The following is a 17,980-nucleotide window of genomic DNA, read 5'->3' on the forward strand; positions in this document are numbered from 1 at the left end:
CAAAAACATTAGACGAGCCCCATCCACTGGTCTAAACCGTCCTTGCACAAATTACCACGATTTACAGAAGATTTACGTGGTAATCTTGATGATTAGAGTTTACAAAAAAACATAAAAAAAGTAAAAAAAAGTGAAAAAAGTAAAAGTGAGGTGCTCTGCATTTAGAGGGTCATGAAACCCCAGACTACTTTTTCTGAGATTTTAGCAGAGGTGTTTGTGTTGCACATCATAGAAGACAATGATAGCATCCGATAATTTTAACTGTTGGAGAAAACTGGTTAATTGTAAGCTTTTTCGCTCCTTACAAGGGCCGGTTTTACGCTTCATCAAAAGGTTGCTTCATTTTAGTCTAAAGTCTCCATCGTTATACAGTACTAAGACTTTAGACCTATACAAATCAGGGAATGAGCATCACCTGCTGGCCGGAATAAAAATAGCTCCAGCAGCAAGCTAGTTCTCATGCATGAAGCAAGCATGCTTAGGCTTCCATTTACCAAATTGTATGCTGCAAACACTGTTTGCAAATCAATATTTATATGCGAATAAAAGCCTGTATCTTTTAAATTTAGGTACTGTTTACTCAAATATACAGGATGGAATCTACCCAAACAAATTGAGTGCAAACTGTTACCTCAATTTAATTGAGTAGATTCTATAGGTTTGCTTTTACAGTGTTGGGGAATGTATAAAATCCCTTCCATGTAAATACATTACAATCCCAAAATCTAACAAGAGTTGACTTAATAAGCATTGACTTAATAATAAGTACAACACATAGAAGGTATAAAAGGTAGAAGGTAGGAATAGAAGCAACAACATATTGGTGCACTTAAAACATACATTTAGCTCAGGTGAGTGGATTATTGCATAAATCATAATGCATGAACATAGCGATATCAACACAGAAGGAGACTGCCAGCTGAACACCATAGAATATATCAAGCAAAATACTGACGGTTGTGTGACGGATAACCTGTTCGGATAAATTAACAACCTAAAGAACTGCACATGAGACTGCAACGCTCTCTGGCGCATCTCACAGCTTACCAGATGTTCTGTATGGACATACAGGACATCTTAGCCCAGAGCCTCATGAGCAAATAAAAACAATGCTACTCACTCAGTGATAATTCCCAATATATATATCCAAATGCAAAATCTAATAAAAATAAGTAATTGTTATATTTCAACATAGGGCTATACAGGCATGTAGTGGCACTACACTGTTATTTAAGATGATTATCTATATATTTTTCCCAACAGGTGGCACTAATTGGCCTCTGTTCAATGGGTTTTAAGTAGTTTTGCTCCTTTTTTAAAAGAATGGTGGTATTAATTTAGAAGGACAGAGATGAGTCTGCTTACAGACAGGAGGTTAAAGAGCTGGCTATCTGGTGCAGTTACAATAACCTGGAGCTCAACACACTCAAAACATTGGAAATGATTGTGGACTTCAGGAGAAACTCCCTGCACTCGCCCCACTCACCATCATAAACATCACTGTGGCTGCAGGAGAGTCATTTAAGTTCCTGGGCACCACTATCTCTCAGGACCTGAAGTGGGACACTCACATCGTCTCTATTGTAAAAAAGGCCCAGTAACGGTTGTATTTCCTTCGCCAGCTGAGGAAGTTCAACCTGCCACAGGAGCTGCTCACACAGTTCTACTCAACCATCACTGAGTCTGTCCTGTGTTCGCCTAAAACGGTTTGGTTTTGCTCAGCCAAATCAGATATCAAGAGACTACAACGGACAGTCAGGGCTGCTGAGAGGATTATTGGTGCACCCCTGCCCAACCTCCAAGATTTTTACACTTCCAGAGTGAGGAAAAGGGCTGGTAAAATTACTCTGGACCCCATACACCCAGCACACTTATTCTTCGAACTGCTGCCCCCTGGCTGGCGCGCTACAGAGCACATAGCCACACACACAAGAAGTTCTTCCCCTAGGCCATTTCCCACCTGAACAACACAAAAATAATTGACTTCAGGCTGTTGAATTTTTAGAAAAAAATTCACATTATTATCCAATTATTCCACTTATAATATGGTTACTTGGCCTGTGGCCACATGTCTTTGGACAATTCACAGCCATGCTGATATAGAGTGACACTGACATCACATGACTACTCATATACTCAAAATACCAAATATATAAAAACATTATTGAAATGAAATTTAATACATTCATAAAATTATTATTATTATTAAGATCATGGTCTCCAGTCAGTTTTGACCACGAACAACACAAATGTGACACCCAAAGTAACAATACCAGAGGGTCACTCACAACTAATCTGATAAAATAAACAACCTCACACCCATGCAACTAAAAGTTACTTTAAAATACATACATAACCACATTCAGAAATATAGAAAGAACAATTTTTTATTAAACAAGTATAAAATTTATTTTATATTTAACTCTTTTCAAAAACAGCATTATGTACAATATTATACACAGAACCGCCTATACACAATTTGAGTAGAATTTACTACAGCTTTTCTCCACTCACAATTGTGTATAAGAATTATTGTATTAGAAATACAAACAATTGCATATCAGAAAAATTACAGAAACCTTAAACATTTGTAAGCTATCAAGCATAAAGTTTTTTGACATAAAGGTCAAACGTTATCCTTGAAACAACTTATTTCTATTCCAGTGACTAAAAGAACAAGAATGTGTAAATTAATGTAAAACTTGCCCAAAGAACTGCAAATGTTAATCATGAAAAACATGTAAATAAATAAAACTTAACAATTTAATAAAATATTTTCAGAGTGGAATAAAATTTTGTCAGCATGCACAAAACAATAACCTAGGCTGAACACTTTGGCATCTGGCTTTAAGTAAAGGTGATCTAAGAGGAGGAAATCTCCTCTATGACCTGGTTTAAAATCTCATCTATGACATCACAGTCATAGTTCACTTGGTCGAGGTCCAAGGCAGGAACAAAAGTGACCAACAAACGGGCGATGCTGCACCTCAGCTCCCTCAACCTGATGACAGAAGAGTGAGCAGAGTTATATATATGCATCAAAACTTGACTCCTAATGAGCGTGTACAGAAAAGCCACATACCACTGAAAACCTCTGAAACAAGTCAACAAGGCTCTTACTTGGCTGGTGTCACTGCGTTCTCTCCCTCGACAGGTCTTTTACTGCTCTCTCCTTCCTTTTTGATCCCATTCACAAGGTTTGCAGCTGTTCTTGTGCTGCATGTTTGCTCTGAACTAGTGTCACTGTCCTTCAGAGTCTCTTGCTCTCTTGCATTGCTCCACTCCTCTCTTTGTTTCCTCAGCTCTTCTAATTCCTTCTGCAACTGTTCGCAGTGAGCTTTCTCCTGCTCCAAGCTCTCCAACTTGAGTATACAATTCATGGTTAGTAAAGAATCAAATATAGAAAAAAATAGTTTAAGATTGACTCATCAAATAATGAGCATCCCTGCAGAAATGACTAGCTCCCCATCATGCCTCTTAAAGGGATAGTTCACCTAAAAAGATTTTGTCATTAATTACTCACCCTCATGTCATTCCAAACCCGTAAGACCTGTTTTTCTTTGGAACATAAATTAAGATATTTTTGATGAAATCCGAGAGCTTTCTGATCCTCCATAGACAGCAAGGGTACTACCACGATCAAGGTCCAGAAACGTGCATTAGTAATATTTTGCTCGATGCGCCCTCTCGTGGCCTCAGGAGATAAACCAAAAGCTTTATTCCCCCAACTTAAATGATGCCTTTTAAATTTGAATATAATTAGAATGTTGATAATATTTTAGTACAAAATTCTAATTTAGTTTTTCACCCATTTTGACAGACTTATTTCCAGCCCTTCATTAAAATATCATATCAAACATCATATATTACTAACTTTTAGAAGTGTCTAAGTTTTGGTGAAACTGATTTTCAATAGACAAACGGAAATGTACCAGATTTCATTAAAATGTCTTCATGTGTTTCAAGGATGAATGAAAGTCAGTATAGATTTGGAACATCATGATTGTGAGTAAATGATGACAGAATTTTTTGTTTTATATTTTGGTGAACTAACCTATAAAAGTATCAAAATTGTACTAAGCTGGCTCAAAAATTCATGCTGGTCTTTTCAGCAGAGACTACTGTCATTTTTTTATTAGTTACAAGAATTTAAAGAGTCAAAACTACCAGTTTCTCACCTTAAGTCTCAGTTCATTGCATTCGGTGTTGCGATTGTCCAGTTCTCTTAGAAGAAAGTCCACCTGAAGCGCCATTTCATCATCTACATTTTCACACATGCTCGTTGTTGATGAGTGTCCCTCCTTCTTAGCCTTATCCTGTGCCTCTTTTTCAGCTTTGATTTGCAGCAACACCTCCTGTTTCACTTTTAACTCATCCCTCTCTTGCGTAAGCTTGTTGATGGACTGGGTGGCCTGCAAGTAGAGAGTCTTATAGTGCTGTTCCTCTGATGGATCTGTCTGGATGCTCTGATGGCTGCACTCCTTCCTTATTAGATTTAAAAGTTTGATTTCTTTCTCCTGAGCTTGCTTTCTGAATTCATCTCTCTCCTGGGCTGTGGCCTCTAGAAGATCTAGCAGGCTATCCTGTTGCTTCTGTGCTTCAAGTCTTGGCATAAGGTCTATTTCTATGTCAGAAAAAAGTGAGGCCTTGGAAGTTGATGTCATAGCTTCCTGGTTTTCTACATCTGATTTTGCATGTAATTTAGGTATCTCCTCTGTTTCTTTAAGATTTGGCCTGGAAACTTCTACGCTACTACATCTCTCTATCTCCATGGGGCCTTTGATTTCTGTATCGTTACTTTCCCTGCTTTCCATCTTAGTAGCGCTCTGTTCCATGCTTATCGCATCATTCTCAGTCTCTTCCTTCTTGATCTCACCTTCTTCCTTTCTTATCTGCTCGTCTTCCTCCGCCTTGACAATGAAATGCTCTGTTTGGGTTGTTGTGCTTATTTGGCCACTGGAAGTCGATGCCTCCATTGTTTCCTTTCCTGTGTTTTCAGTTTCTATGGAAGCTTGATCACTGCACTCCATGTATAATCCTGGTGCACCTTCGCTGGTCTTTTTTTCCATCTTCACCTTAGAAAGGTCAAAGGGTTTGGGTCTCGGCGTGCTGTGGGTCTCATCAATAACAACATCATCGTTGTCACTGTTCTCTACATTGTTTTCATCAACTTCATTGCCATCATCGTCTGCGATCGCCAAAGGTGAGGTTATGACATCTGATGTAGCTGCGGATGTTGATGGACTACCTGGTGTGTTGCTACAGTAGTCATGTAATATTCTTGCTCTTTTTACAGTTTGGCTCTGTGATAAACCAAGACTACTCTTTGTTCTGTGGAAGACAGGTTTGAAATCATGTTGTGTGCCAACACGGAATTAAGAGAGAGTAAATGGAAATACATGTGTAAAAAGAGAGAAAGGAAGAATGAGAATGATGAACCTTTTAGGAGTGGAGAGGGACATGACATTTGAAATCACTGGCATGCTGTCCGAGGGGGTAGAGGCTGTTCAAACACAAAATATTAATAAAATTATTTAGATTTTGGATCAAATAAAAATGCACACACAATTTGGCCTCACCAGACTGTGAAAGGGTCGTTGAATTGAAAGGGCTCATTGGTTTCAAAGAGGTCGCAGGTGATCTGGGTGAGGAGGGGCCCTAGGGAAACAAAAGGGAAGACCAAGACTTCAATATGTTCTGGGAACTCATAATTGCTTAACTAAGCTTTGGTTAAAAAAAGCAAAAACGTACTTTTTGGTACAGTTGACGCACAAGATCAACTTTCCTTTTAAGATTCTCGTTGTGTTGAAGCAGCAATGCATTTTTCTGCTGTTCCTGCCTCAACCTGGTTTCTTCCATCTAATTATAAACAAGAGAAAATACATCCGAGTAAAAAGCAACACCACCACTGGATGGAGAAATCCAGAAATATTACCTAAGAAGATATTACCTGAGTTCTTTGCTGTTCCTGCTGTTTTTTGAGGTTTCTCTCACTGTGGCAACATAACAAAGAACATCAGTGTCAGACTATATCACCTCTGGACACCTGGTATATCAGATTTATTTTTTTTAATCTTATCACTGGCTTATCTACAATTCATTCATATTCAGATAAAATGAATAAACAGTTGAAACACATTTTTTCACTCACTGCTGTTTGTATGTTTTCAGGCAGTCTGAAGTTTCATCTTCAGAATCTTCAGCTTCTTCTGGTTCTTCACATCGCCTGGATGTAGAAAGAAAAGTTGTTTGAGCTAAGACATGTTTAGAGATTTGCACTTACACACACAATTACATTTGCTGTTAAGTATCACTGATATCTAATCTACATTGCATGTTTAGACAAATGATACTGTACATTGCTCAAATGCACTGAAATTAATTTTTGGTTACTGATGATTTTGATTATTTTTTTCTCCCGTGCTCAATTCAGCAATCAATAAAAGTAGTGGTGCAACGGATCATTAAACTCACGGTTCGGATCATATTAGGGATTTTGAGTTACCGATCTGATCATTTTCGGATCAAAAAAATAAAATAAAAAAAAATAATAATAATTATTAAAAATTAACTATAAGTACCTCTATTCCAAAACAAAAACTACTAATAAAGTTAGTAATAAAACAAGAACAATTACACTAATTACAAGCATAGATGAAAACGACAAAACACATGTACAAATAAAGTCAGTAACCGTAGCATTCAGGTGCAGAATTGTAATAATTAAGTGTAAAATAACACAATAGTGCTCACTGCACCAGTTAAATACAGATTAATCTTTGTTAGAGCTGTGATGTTATTTGATTAGCAGAAACAGGTATTTATTGGCTGCTGTCTCTTTAAGACCAAATGCATGGACCTAATACTGACACACATCCATTTTTTCTCAGCTGTTTACGTTCACTTAAGACATAACCGACTAGAATTCTTGCCAAAACGGGTATTTTAACATAACTATGTGTGTTTATGAAAGAAGAATCAATTCGCTGTTCACGCGGTCTCTCTCTCTCTGCATGTGCATGCCCTAGCGGCTGAGCGCACAGAAAACAGCACACAGTTAAAATTGCTTGAATGTGTAAACTGGCAAGACAAAACATGTGCAAATGATAAACTTGAACTCTATAATGGTTGAACTTAACAGTTAATCCGCGAATCACATGCGTGCCGAACCGTGCAGCCTGATCCGTACAGATCACAGATCATCTACGATCTGTTGCACCCCTAATTAAAAGGATACAGGGCCTGTCCATCTACCCACACAGTGAGTGTGCTAGACTGTCCCAGGTCTTAGAAATGCTAAAGCACAGTGCCCTTAATGCACACTAAATCCACACTGCTTCAGAGTGGTATTCAAGGCCAAGTGTATCTCATCATGCATCATGTTCTGGAAATAAATTGTGGGACATTTTGCCCAGATTCCGTGAGATATCACAGAGACCATTCCAGTGCAAGTTAAATATTAATAATAATAAAATATTACATCCATATTGTCTATCCATATTGGTGGATGAAAAATAAAACTCCAAGTCATTTGTAAAAGAAATTGTTCTGCTTTCTTTCAACAGAAAGCTAGCGCATGGTACATTTTTGTCATATCAATTTCACGGCATGTACCCACAGTCACCAGACTTCATCTTGCCTTTTGACAGAGCCTTGGGCTGTCACAGAGACATGTGATTTCTCAGAACATCCATTTCAATGATATCTCTTAAACAGCTTACAACTGCTTTAAATGTAGCTTAAAAGTCACTACTTAAAAGTCTTTCCTAGGACCTATTTTCCTTTTTCTTGAATCCTGCTGGAGGTAAGTCGTTTTACAAGATAAACGATTAAAAGTCAGATCAAACAAACCTGAACTGGGGGTCTGGATTAAATCGACAGAACCATTTTTCAGGGAGCTTATTCATGTCAACGCCATCTGGAAGTTTCCTCCATTTCAGACATTCATCACACTGAACCCAGTTCTGATCAGGACGCTTCCTTTATGTTAAACAAGGAACAAGGGTTATATATGGAAAAAGAAAGAAATAAAATATTTTAAAGTTGCATGTGAGTGTATACTAACGGGATATCCTCCATAGGTACTGTAGTGCTTAATCCCTTTTTATGGCGGATTGCTTTCCAATAATCTTCCAGTTTCACACCCAAAGTGTGCATGGTTTTCCTGTGGACAAATAATAAGCAGCTTAGACCGCTATATTATATATTTCTTGTTTTAGGAAACAAAATTTACTCCTGAAAACTTGTAAAATTAGTCATTATCTCAAATAGAAAAGAGCTTGTTCATTTAGTTCAACAGTCCAGTATGAGAACAGAACTTAACTTAAGTGTTCGGGCAATTCTTGTAATTACCTGAATTGATTGTAACCCTGCCTGCCTCATCAAAAATCAAACGCTGAATTGCAAAAGTGCTCACAAAATAAGATATTCATAATTAGTCAAAACAATATAAATACAAATATTTGTTATACAGTTAACATCAGAATTTATATAGTGTATTTGACTATATACAGTATGTTTACGGTCCAGACATTTCTATATGTACTAACACACATGTCAAACTCAGCTCCTGGAGGGCCACTTTCCTGCACAGTTTAGCTCCAACCAACTGTAACACACCTGTTTCTAGGGCTGAGTTCAAAACCCCTTACACCCACATTTAGTATTTCTTACATTAGTCCACTAACTAATATAGTCCAGTTGAAAGAGTGAATGAAAACGAGGGAGGGAATTCAACACACTGAGTGTGTCTCTCGGAGACGAGTAAGAGAATTCGGACACTGAGTGCACTGGAGGTCACTTTTGCAAAGTTTGTGCTTGGTAATCTTAATCTTAATAGTTTCAAAAATAATCTTTTGAAACTAAGCACACTGGCAGCTCCAGTAGTAATTAAAAAGATTTATCTCCAATATGACATTTTTATCTAAAATTCTGGAAAACATTGTTGCGGCTCATGATCATCTATCAGTGAATAACCTATATACAAACAATTTTAATAAGGTTTTCGTTCCTATCATAGTACTGAGATTGCCCTGTCAAAATTTCTAATGACTTATTTGTAGGGTCTGACTCAGGACTATATCTATATTAATTTCTCTTGATTTTTGATTAATCTCTCTGGTCATACTCAATTTGTTCAACTAGACGAGTTTAAATCTAAGTCATCACGTATTACTACAGGTGTCCCACAGGGATCAGTTCTGGGACCTTTGTCATTTATCATTTATTTAATGACATTTGGAAGCATTTTTAGTAAATGTGCTATTCATTTTCACTGTTGCGCCAATGACTCCAAGCTCTATTTATCCTCAAAACCTACTTCTGAACTTCCTTCATCCTCTCTTTTTAACTGTTTAAGCTTGGTTTTCTTAATCTTTAAGTAGTAAAACAGAAATATTTCTCTATGTGCATCAATGTATTTACAATAGCTCTTTCAATGCAGGTTAAGAGCTTGGGTGTTCTTCCCAACAATACTTCTTTTAATCTTTTGAAGCAATACTTTAATTTTAATCTTTTTAAGCACATATTAACAAGGTTACTCAGATGGCTTAATATCACATATGTAACATTAATCTCCTCTGCCCAGCACTCTCAACAAGGAGCGCTGTCATAATGGTTCATGCTCTTGTCACTTCACATATTGACTATTGCAATGCTCTTTTTTATGGTCTCCCTCTTAAACTTTTACACAAGTTACAGTTAGTACAAAACTCAGATGCACAAATAATAACTAGAACTCATACTATGGAAAACATATTTTCTGTTCTTTAAAAACTTCCTGTTAAACAAAATATTGAATTCAAAATTTTGCTTCTTGTTTATAAGGCATTACATAGGTTAACCTGGATCATTCTTTCTTATCTGGACTACTTTCAACATGTTCTCACTCTTAAACTCTTAGATCCTCTTCTACATTCTCTTTAGTTCTTCCTCAGATACATTTGGCTTTTATGGGATCTTGAACTTTTAGCTATGCTGCAGCTATGAATTATGGCTATTCTCTAGCCATAATGCACTGTGAGGGTTGGGCCGAATGAATACATGTCTCGCCAGAATATGGTGTATGCAGCTAAATCATCCATCCATCCAATTTTCAAACAGCTTGTCCAATGTGGGTACTGCACAATATCATACAGGTATAACATTTATTTTAAATAGGATTAAGTGTACATTGGTTGTACAATCCTTATTACTGCAGTATGGGATTGACTAAGGGCACTCAATACCATCCACTACGGTTTCAGACACTACTACAAATGACCATTCCCTTAAAGAGTGCCCTATTTAAGGGTATAGGGAGCGATTTCGGACACAGCCTAGAATTACTAAAGTCTTTGTTTAGCTGGATCAGGTGTGTTCAAGATTTTTTATGTTTTTATGTTTAATAAGGATTGGAGCTAAACTCTACAGGACAGCAGCTCTTCAGAAGCTGAGTATGACACCCCTGTACTAACAGAAAACAATAATTGTAAACTCACACTTAAATTGTTCTAAACTAACATTGCAATCCACCTGTACAGTATTACTCTCACCTGTACTCTTCTGTGTAGTCAAAGTCCTGCTTGTTGTGTGTTGGCTTAAGGAAGTTGCACTCAATCACTGCAATGACTCCCACTCCTTTTCCATTTGCCTATTTGCAAAATCAAGATTGAAATTGCATTCAGATACTCCAAGTAGTAAAAATAATAAACTATAAAACATTACTTTGTCACACTTAAGTACGTGGCAAAGGGGGTGTTTAGGCACAAAAAAAGAACTTAATAATGTAAATAATTACCTTGGTTTGACATCCAACACGTTCATAGGCTTTGATAAGCCTGTTTTTATGGTACATCATGACTCCATAATGGTCTTTGCTCTTTGTGTTGTAGCCAAATATGATGGGAATGCTTTCTCTCTGAGAAGAAAAGACTTAAGGAAAGCTCACTATGTAATGTATGTATTCAATGAGTTGGTTAAATTCATAAAATAAAAACCTGAGTTTATGTCAAGTTGTTTTCATGTTCAAAAAACAAATAATTCTGTCTTTCTTTAAAAAGTTAACACCTTTTTTCCCCCCAATAACTAGATTTCAAATAGTTATGATGTATAAGGATTTCTTTGGGAAACAGGAAATCCCATCTCGCCCCTATATGATTTGTTGGATACATTTAGAAAGTTGGGTTTGTATTTATCCTTTATAATGTTTGCCAGGCTTTTAGAGATCAGCTGGGTTTTCACTTTCTGTCCACGAATGATAATCTGCATTCTGGGCTTCAAGTATAGGATACTACAGTATGCCTACAAAAAGATAACATGAATACAGACACATACAGTATTACTGTTATTTTCTGTGAACTGTAATGCATAATGAAGTAGATACAATGATAATACAATATGTAGACTGCAATGTGTTAGACGTTCTCAGCATAGGAGGGTGAAGTACTCACCCGCAGGGAGAAGTCGCTATCTGGGCTTGAATGAAATGAGTGAGACGGTTGCTTGTATTTCTCCTTTTCACTCTCATATACTTCAGATGGAATCTGGATGTCATAGCGGTCTGTGTCAAAGTCAAACTCAGATTTATCTGTGGATGTTCTGTAGCAGAAAAAAAAACATTTCCTGAAATATTTAATCTATCCATTCCTGGGCCTGGTAGCTCAAGACAATGGCACTAGCAACACTAAACACTGCTCTGATCTACAATATCAGCAGATTTTTTGATTCTCACTTGCGGAGGTTCCAGATGATGATTCGTGTTCCTGTGGACTCAGTGTCATAGTGTGCATTGATGGCATTGAGCTCACAGAGAAGCTCCGCCTCCGTCTGGAACAGAGAGTAGCGCAGGATATCTTGAAGGCTTGACGCGTGTTGTGTCTCAGGTCGGAGTGAGAGCAAAGGTCAAGGATACAGACATCAAATCGAGAATATAAATATATGCTGAAAACTTAAGCAAATTATTATTGAAACTCACTCGACTATAAGAGCTTAAAGTCAAATGCATACAGAAATCAGTCACTGGACTCTAAATATATGTAATCTCTCTCTAATACCCTCTTCATCTCTTATATCATGCCAAATATTCTATTATATCCTATGTAGTCCATTTATTGAGGCCTTCTCTTGTCTTTGCTTATTTAGAAGATAAGGATATATGACTGTCCGATGCGTTTGAATGAGACAATGGGTACAATGACATTCTCCGCATGTATCTCCCGAAGATACGTCTGGGACAGAAGGCCCACACACATGGACTCTCCATTCTTGGAAAACACAATGGTGTCCTTTCCTAAGCGCATGGAACCAGACTTGAATCCATTCCCATAGAGGCCCACAGGGACATGGCCGTTTACAGTCTCCTTGTCACTGAAGCCAAAACTGAGAGGGAGAAGAACACAGTATGTATTCACTTTCCAGAACATTCTCGTTCACCATTCCTGGCTGGTGGAATCATCTTCCCACCCCTATCTGGAATGCTGAATCCCTGACAATTTTCAAGTATCAGCTGAAAACTCATCTCTTTCAACGATACTTGACTTGATAAAAAAAAATGTCTTTCTCTTTATTTATTCCTTCCCTTTCTAACTTGTACTTATTTGAACAATGCCTAAAACTTGGTATTCCAAGCCCTTCCTGTTTTCTGTTTGCCTCTTTAAGAAGAATCGCTTTATGTATTCCCCAATTGTAAGTCGCTTTGGATAAAAGAATCTGCAAAATGACTAAATGTAAATGTTATATAGTAAAACTTTTTAAAAATAAATTAATGATTTTATTCAGCAAAAAGTGACAGTTAAAACTTTACTATGATACAAAGAAAAATCAAAAAATCAAATAAATGCTACTCTTTAGAACTTTTTTCATCAAAGAATCCAAAAATATAATTTACAGTTCCAACAAAAATACTAAGAAACAACTGTTTTCAACACTGCTAATGGGAAATGTTTCTTGAGCACCATATTAGCATATTACAATATTATTGATTTCTGAAGGAATTTTTATATTATTTCACAATATTACAGGTTTTACTGTATTTTTTTATCAAATAAATGCAGCAAGAGACCTAAAATGTTTTAAAATCTTACTGAACAATGGTATGTGTATATATACACAAAATTTAGAGTGTTACAAAAGCAGTCTTTTTCTTTTTTAAATAAATGCTGTTCTTCAAACTTTCTATTCCACACTTCGTTAACAATTAACTATGATAATGAGAAAAACTCTGAAAGGATTAGTTCACTCAAAAATGAAAATTCTGTCATTAATGACTCACCCTCATGTCGTTCCTAACCCATAAGACCTTCGTTCATCTTCGGAACACAAATTAAGATATTTTTGCTAAAATCTGAGAGCTCTCTGACCCTCTGTAAACAGCAATGCAACTGAGTTCCCCAGAACGTAATCAACGTAATCAGCGTTGTTTACATTCAGCATGCGCACGCTTTCTACTGAACATAAACAACACAGATTATGTTCTGGGGTACTCTCCAAAATGGCGGAAGACATTATCTCGAAATAAAGAATTGTTGGATAAACTATGTTATTGTTTTCTTTGCACAAAAAAAGTATTCCTGTAGCTTCGTAAAATTACGATTGTACCCCTGATGTCACATGGACTATTTTACAGATGTCCTTGCTTCGTTTCAGGACCTGGGAACATTGCAGTTGCATTGCTGTCTACGAAGGGTTAGAGAGCTCTAAGATTTGATCAAAAATAGCTTAATTTGTGTTCTGAAGATGTTGAAGGTCTTGCAGGTTTGGAACAACATGAGGGTGAGTAATTGATGACAGAATTTTAATTTTTGGTGAACTATCCCTTTAAAGGTGACCTATTATGCCCCTTTTTACAAGATGTAAAATAAGTCTCTGATGTCCCCAGAGTGTGTGTGTGAAGTTTTAGCTCAAAATACCTTACAGATAATTTTTTATAGCTTGTTAAAATTGCCACTTTTAAGGTATGAGTCTTTCCCTTTAAATGCAAATGAGCTGGTGCTCCCAGAGAAGAGGACGGAGCTGCAAGAGCTCAAGCTCAGGCAATACCGGTGCTAGCCTTTTCAAATAAACACTCCACTATTACTACAAGCCTGTTATCTTTACAGAAAATGCACTCGGTTTAAAAGTCAGTCATCTGATTGTACTGTGCATAAAAAACACACTTTATGAATTACACAGATGGGAGCATGGCGCGATAAAAATAACTCATGGTGCCATACAAACTTTATAAGCCCCACTTGTGGTTATGAGCTTGGCTAATTCCAGCGGTCGACTTCACATTGCTTTCATATGCAATTTTAACTCATTTCACATTCCTATTTACGATCATTGTAGTACCACGTGAAGGCAGCATCAGTGAAAACAGACAGACAATGGTAGCTTTAGCAACATTAGCCTTACAAAGTGCCAAGAAGCTCTTTTAGAAAGGCAATTTGGAAAACTAACACGTGATACTTACTTCTTCTGGAGGCGTAAGCTGGATCACAAACAGTTGGCGCTGCTCCATCCTTCAGGGGCAACTTTCATGCAAAACCTGCTTTATACTGACCCTCATTCACAAAGCAGTCCAATGTAAAATGATTTGCGCAGACACAAACCAATTTAGATTTTCTTTAAAAACAAAATGAATCCACCTTGTCTTCAGCGGCTCAGATTTCAGGAGTAAGGAGAGAGCTATGTGGATTCATACATCCAGCTACAGAACACCTAAAACGCTTGGGAAACATTCTCGTCAGTGCAGCAATGGCGGAGTACAACTCACTGTGAACTCGATCAGGGCGGTTCTATGTTAAAACAGCAGTGTCTGTCAACATTTGTGGGCAGGGCCTGTGGCTAATGTGTCGTCACATTAGCACCAATGCTGAAAACAGGTAGTTGGGAGACACTGCTTATGATTTATGGGAATTAATAAAAAGGAGTGAGTGGATTTTTATCATTCTAGGGTGGTTGTTTACACACACTGTCAAAACAAATTTATGTCCAAACACCATGCAAAATGAATTTTGCATAATAGGTCCCCTTTAAGTACCAAAACAGCATGTTAGAATGATTTAAGAATCATGTAACCCAAATGTATGTTAGTCAACATTGGTTTGTGTTCTCACCCACCTGAGCATTTTGTACATTTTATCGTAATTCATTCCTGCTCCATTATCCATGAAAATTAGACAGTCTTGACCTCTGATTGCTGTCCTATCAATCCAAAACTGTTTGGCACTCACATCTGGGTCATAAGCATTGTCTAAGGTAGAAAATATATATTATCAGATTACGCATATTTATTCGACTTTGAGTGACTCTCTACTGAGGTAGCCCTGAACACTAATGAAACATAATTAGTCTGTTATTTCCTTACTTGACCCTGGCTAGCTGTCTTTAAGCAATACATCAGATGCAATAAAATTACTCGCAGTATTTATTACACACAGTACAAAATGTCATCAAGCATTGCCAATTTAGGCAGGGATATCATTACGTGGGGAAACTAGGTTACAACTTCATAGTAATCTAACCCTTGAGGGCACACATCCATTGTTCCAAACTGCTAAACACATATAAATCACAATAAGCGGTATCAGAAGATATCGATAGTTTCGCTCACCTATCAGCTCTGCAATAGCACTGAAGGGCCAGGTGTGGCTGGTGGAGTTGGTGTGAAGGAACTTTGGATTAAGCTATAAAATGATCAAAGACACAGGAAACTTTATAAGTAAAACACAAAAAATACATTTTTATGAAAGCAGTTTTATAAAGCAGTGGATCTGGTCATCTGACATAATTTTTTCTTCATATTATCAATTTGCGGGGTTAAACATTATTTGTTTGTCCTCAATTTTGGCTTGATTTAAAATTCTTTAGTTTGGAGTTTTAAAAGAACCTAAGTTTTATTTCATTATTTATAATACATTTTATGTGGGTATTTTTTAAAATCATGATCTTTCCTTAAAACTCTTCATAAATCATATAACATTTTAATGAGTCTTGTTCAAAGCCGTTTTTAAAAAACCATATAAAGAGACAGAAGTAAAAAGTCAATTTTTTTATTAAGAAAATTTTTACTGATGATGCATTAAAGGGATAGTTCACCAAATATTCTGTCATTAATTACTCACCCTCAAGTCGTTCCAAACCCATTAGACCTTCGTTCATCTTCGGAACACAAATTAAGATATTTTTGATGCATTCCGAGAGCTCTCTGATCCTCTTATAGACAGCAAGGATACTACTACGATCAAGGGCCAGAAACGTAGAAAGGACATCAGTAAAGTAATCCATGTGACATCAGTAGTTCAACCGTAATTCTACAAAGCTACAAGAATACTTTTTGTGGGGAAAAAAACAACAAAAATAATAACTTTGTTCAACAATTCTTCTCCTCCTCATCCAGTCTGCTATCACGACGCATGCGCGCACTTCCACTTCATGTAAATAACGCATACACATTGCGCGGCTGTTTACATCAACATGGACATGCGTCAGCAAGCGCATGCGTTGTTTACATGAAGCGGAAGTGCACGCATGCATCGTGATACTCTCCAAAATTTTGAACAAAGTTATTTTTGTTTTCTTTGCACACAAAAAGTATTCTTGTAGCTTCGTAAAATTACGGTTGAACTACTGATGTCACATGGACTATTTTACTAATGTCCTTGCTTCGTTTCTGGACCTTGATCGTAGTAGTACCCTTGCTGTCTATGGGAGGGTCAGAGAGCTCTCGGAATGCATCAAAAACAACTTAATTTGTGTTCCGTAGATGAACAAAGGTCTTACGGGTTTGGAACGACTTGAGGGTGAGTAATTAATGACAGAATATTCATTTTTGGGTGAACTATCCCTTTGAACCTTCTATTGTGTGTAATCGACCAATCGTGGTGAGTGAGAAGGTGGGATCTACAGAGAACAGTCAAAGCGATGCAAATACGTCTACATATTAGTGTTGGGCTTGAAGCAGCACTGAGCATACTGTATGACATCAAAGTACTGTGAGAGCAATTCAAAAGCACAAGAAGCAGTCTGCTCTCTAGAGCTCTCACGGTACTTTGTCATACAACAATTGGTCTGCACAGCGCAAACAAAGCCAAAACTTGGATATTTTAGGCAATATAGAAATCCTGGCCAGGACGTGTCCTGGGAAAATGGCACGTTTGGTCACCCTAGTCAAAGGGCCCCATGGGCAGGCCCTGGCCAGTGAAAGCTGCCATGAATTCCAGAACTTTCACTTCCGCCGTCAGTCTGAAGGTCTGGCTACGCTACACTAGTCTATTATCGTAAAAAGTTTAAGTTGGAACGAATGCATAACTGGGTTAATGCTCGATTAGGCACATCCCTTTGGCAGAGAAACGAAACTGAAAATAATATCCGATTTTTGAGCCTTTCTGATAGGTCCGCGAACACATACGTCAGAGCAAAACATATGCATTATCCTGACATTAAACGATCATATACCGTTTTCAATGCACTGTGAAAATATATGTTGTTCATTTTTAAGAGAAAAACACATTTAAGATGACATAGTTCGTCAGCCTTTCAATACATGCTAACATATAAAGAAACATTAACTTACATGTAGACGTTTTTAATATATCTATTACCATTACATGAATGAATGAATGAATGATGCATTTAACGTTATATAGCGCTTTATTGTGTATTGCTGTACACCCAAAGCGCTTTCTCTCCTCAACCACCACCAGTGTGCAGCATCCACCTGGACGAGTCATTATACGTCTATTAGCACGGTGTTTACTACCACGCGTTAATTAAACATTTCATGCAAAGAAATTTATTAAACATTCATACCGCACTGAGCGGGATTCCTCTCTCCGTCTGCACAGCCATCTTTGATAGGAACAAACCCGCGACGATACAAAACTTCGGCGACTTGACTCAGAAATCCGGGAGGACTGGCAGACTGTATTTTCAAAATAAGAGCTCACACAGTACATACTTTGAATTAATATTAATAATTAGTCATAATATCCACAATATAGTTATAACATAATAATTATAT

At 37.2% G+C, this 17,980-nt stretch overlaps 1 protein-coding gene across 2 annotated transcripts; it reads right to left on the reverse strand.

Moving 5' to 3' along the window:
• Positions 1-2,383: 2,383 nt before the first annotated feature.
• On the reverse strand, positions 2,384-17,888 carry LOC109065860 (MORC family CW-type zinc finger protein 3-like). 2 transcript variants are annotated; one of them, XM_042731387.1, is made up of 19 exons: positions 17,770-17,888; positions 15,572-15,644; positions 15,079-15,211; positions 12,134-12,357; positions 11,711-11,867; positions 11,430-11,577; positions 11,149-11,280; positions 10,778-10,897; positions 10,533-10,630; positions 8,066-8,164; positions 7,852-7,980; positions 6,152-6,226; positions 5,951-5,993; positions 5,752-5,859; positions 5,580-5,658; positions 5,440-5,503; positions 4,179-5,331; positions 3,121-3,362; positions 2,384-3,001 (listed from the first exon to the last, which is right to left on the reverse strand). In XM_042731387.1, exons 1-19 carry the CDS (start codon positions 17,806-17,808, stop codon positions 2,863-2,865), a joined length of 3,255 nt encoding a protein of 1,084 aa, XP_042587321.1. In that variant the 5' UTR covers positions 17,809-17,888; the 3' UTR covers positions 2,384-2,862. The 2 variants fall into 2 exon arrangements, with proteins under 2 accessions (XP_042587321.1, XP_042587322.1); XM_042731388.1 differs by lacking the exons at positions 15,079-15,211; positions 15,572-15,644; positions 17,770-17,888 and adding an exon at positions 14,429-15,071.
• Between the last annotated feature and the right edge of the window lie 92 nt (positions 17,889-17,980).

The sequence above is a fragment of the Cyprinus carpio genome, chromosome B9, assembly GCF_018340385.1.
Source record: "Cyprinus carpio isolate SPL01 chromosome B9, ASM1834038v1, whole genome shotgun sequence".
Taxonomy (NCBI): Eukaryota; Metazoa; Chordata; class Actinopteri; order Cypriniformes; family Cyprinidae; genus Cyprinus; species Cyprinus carpio.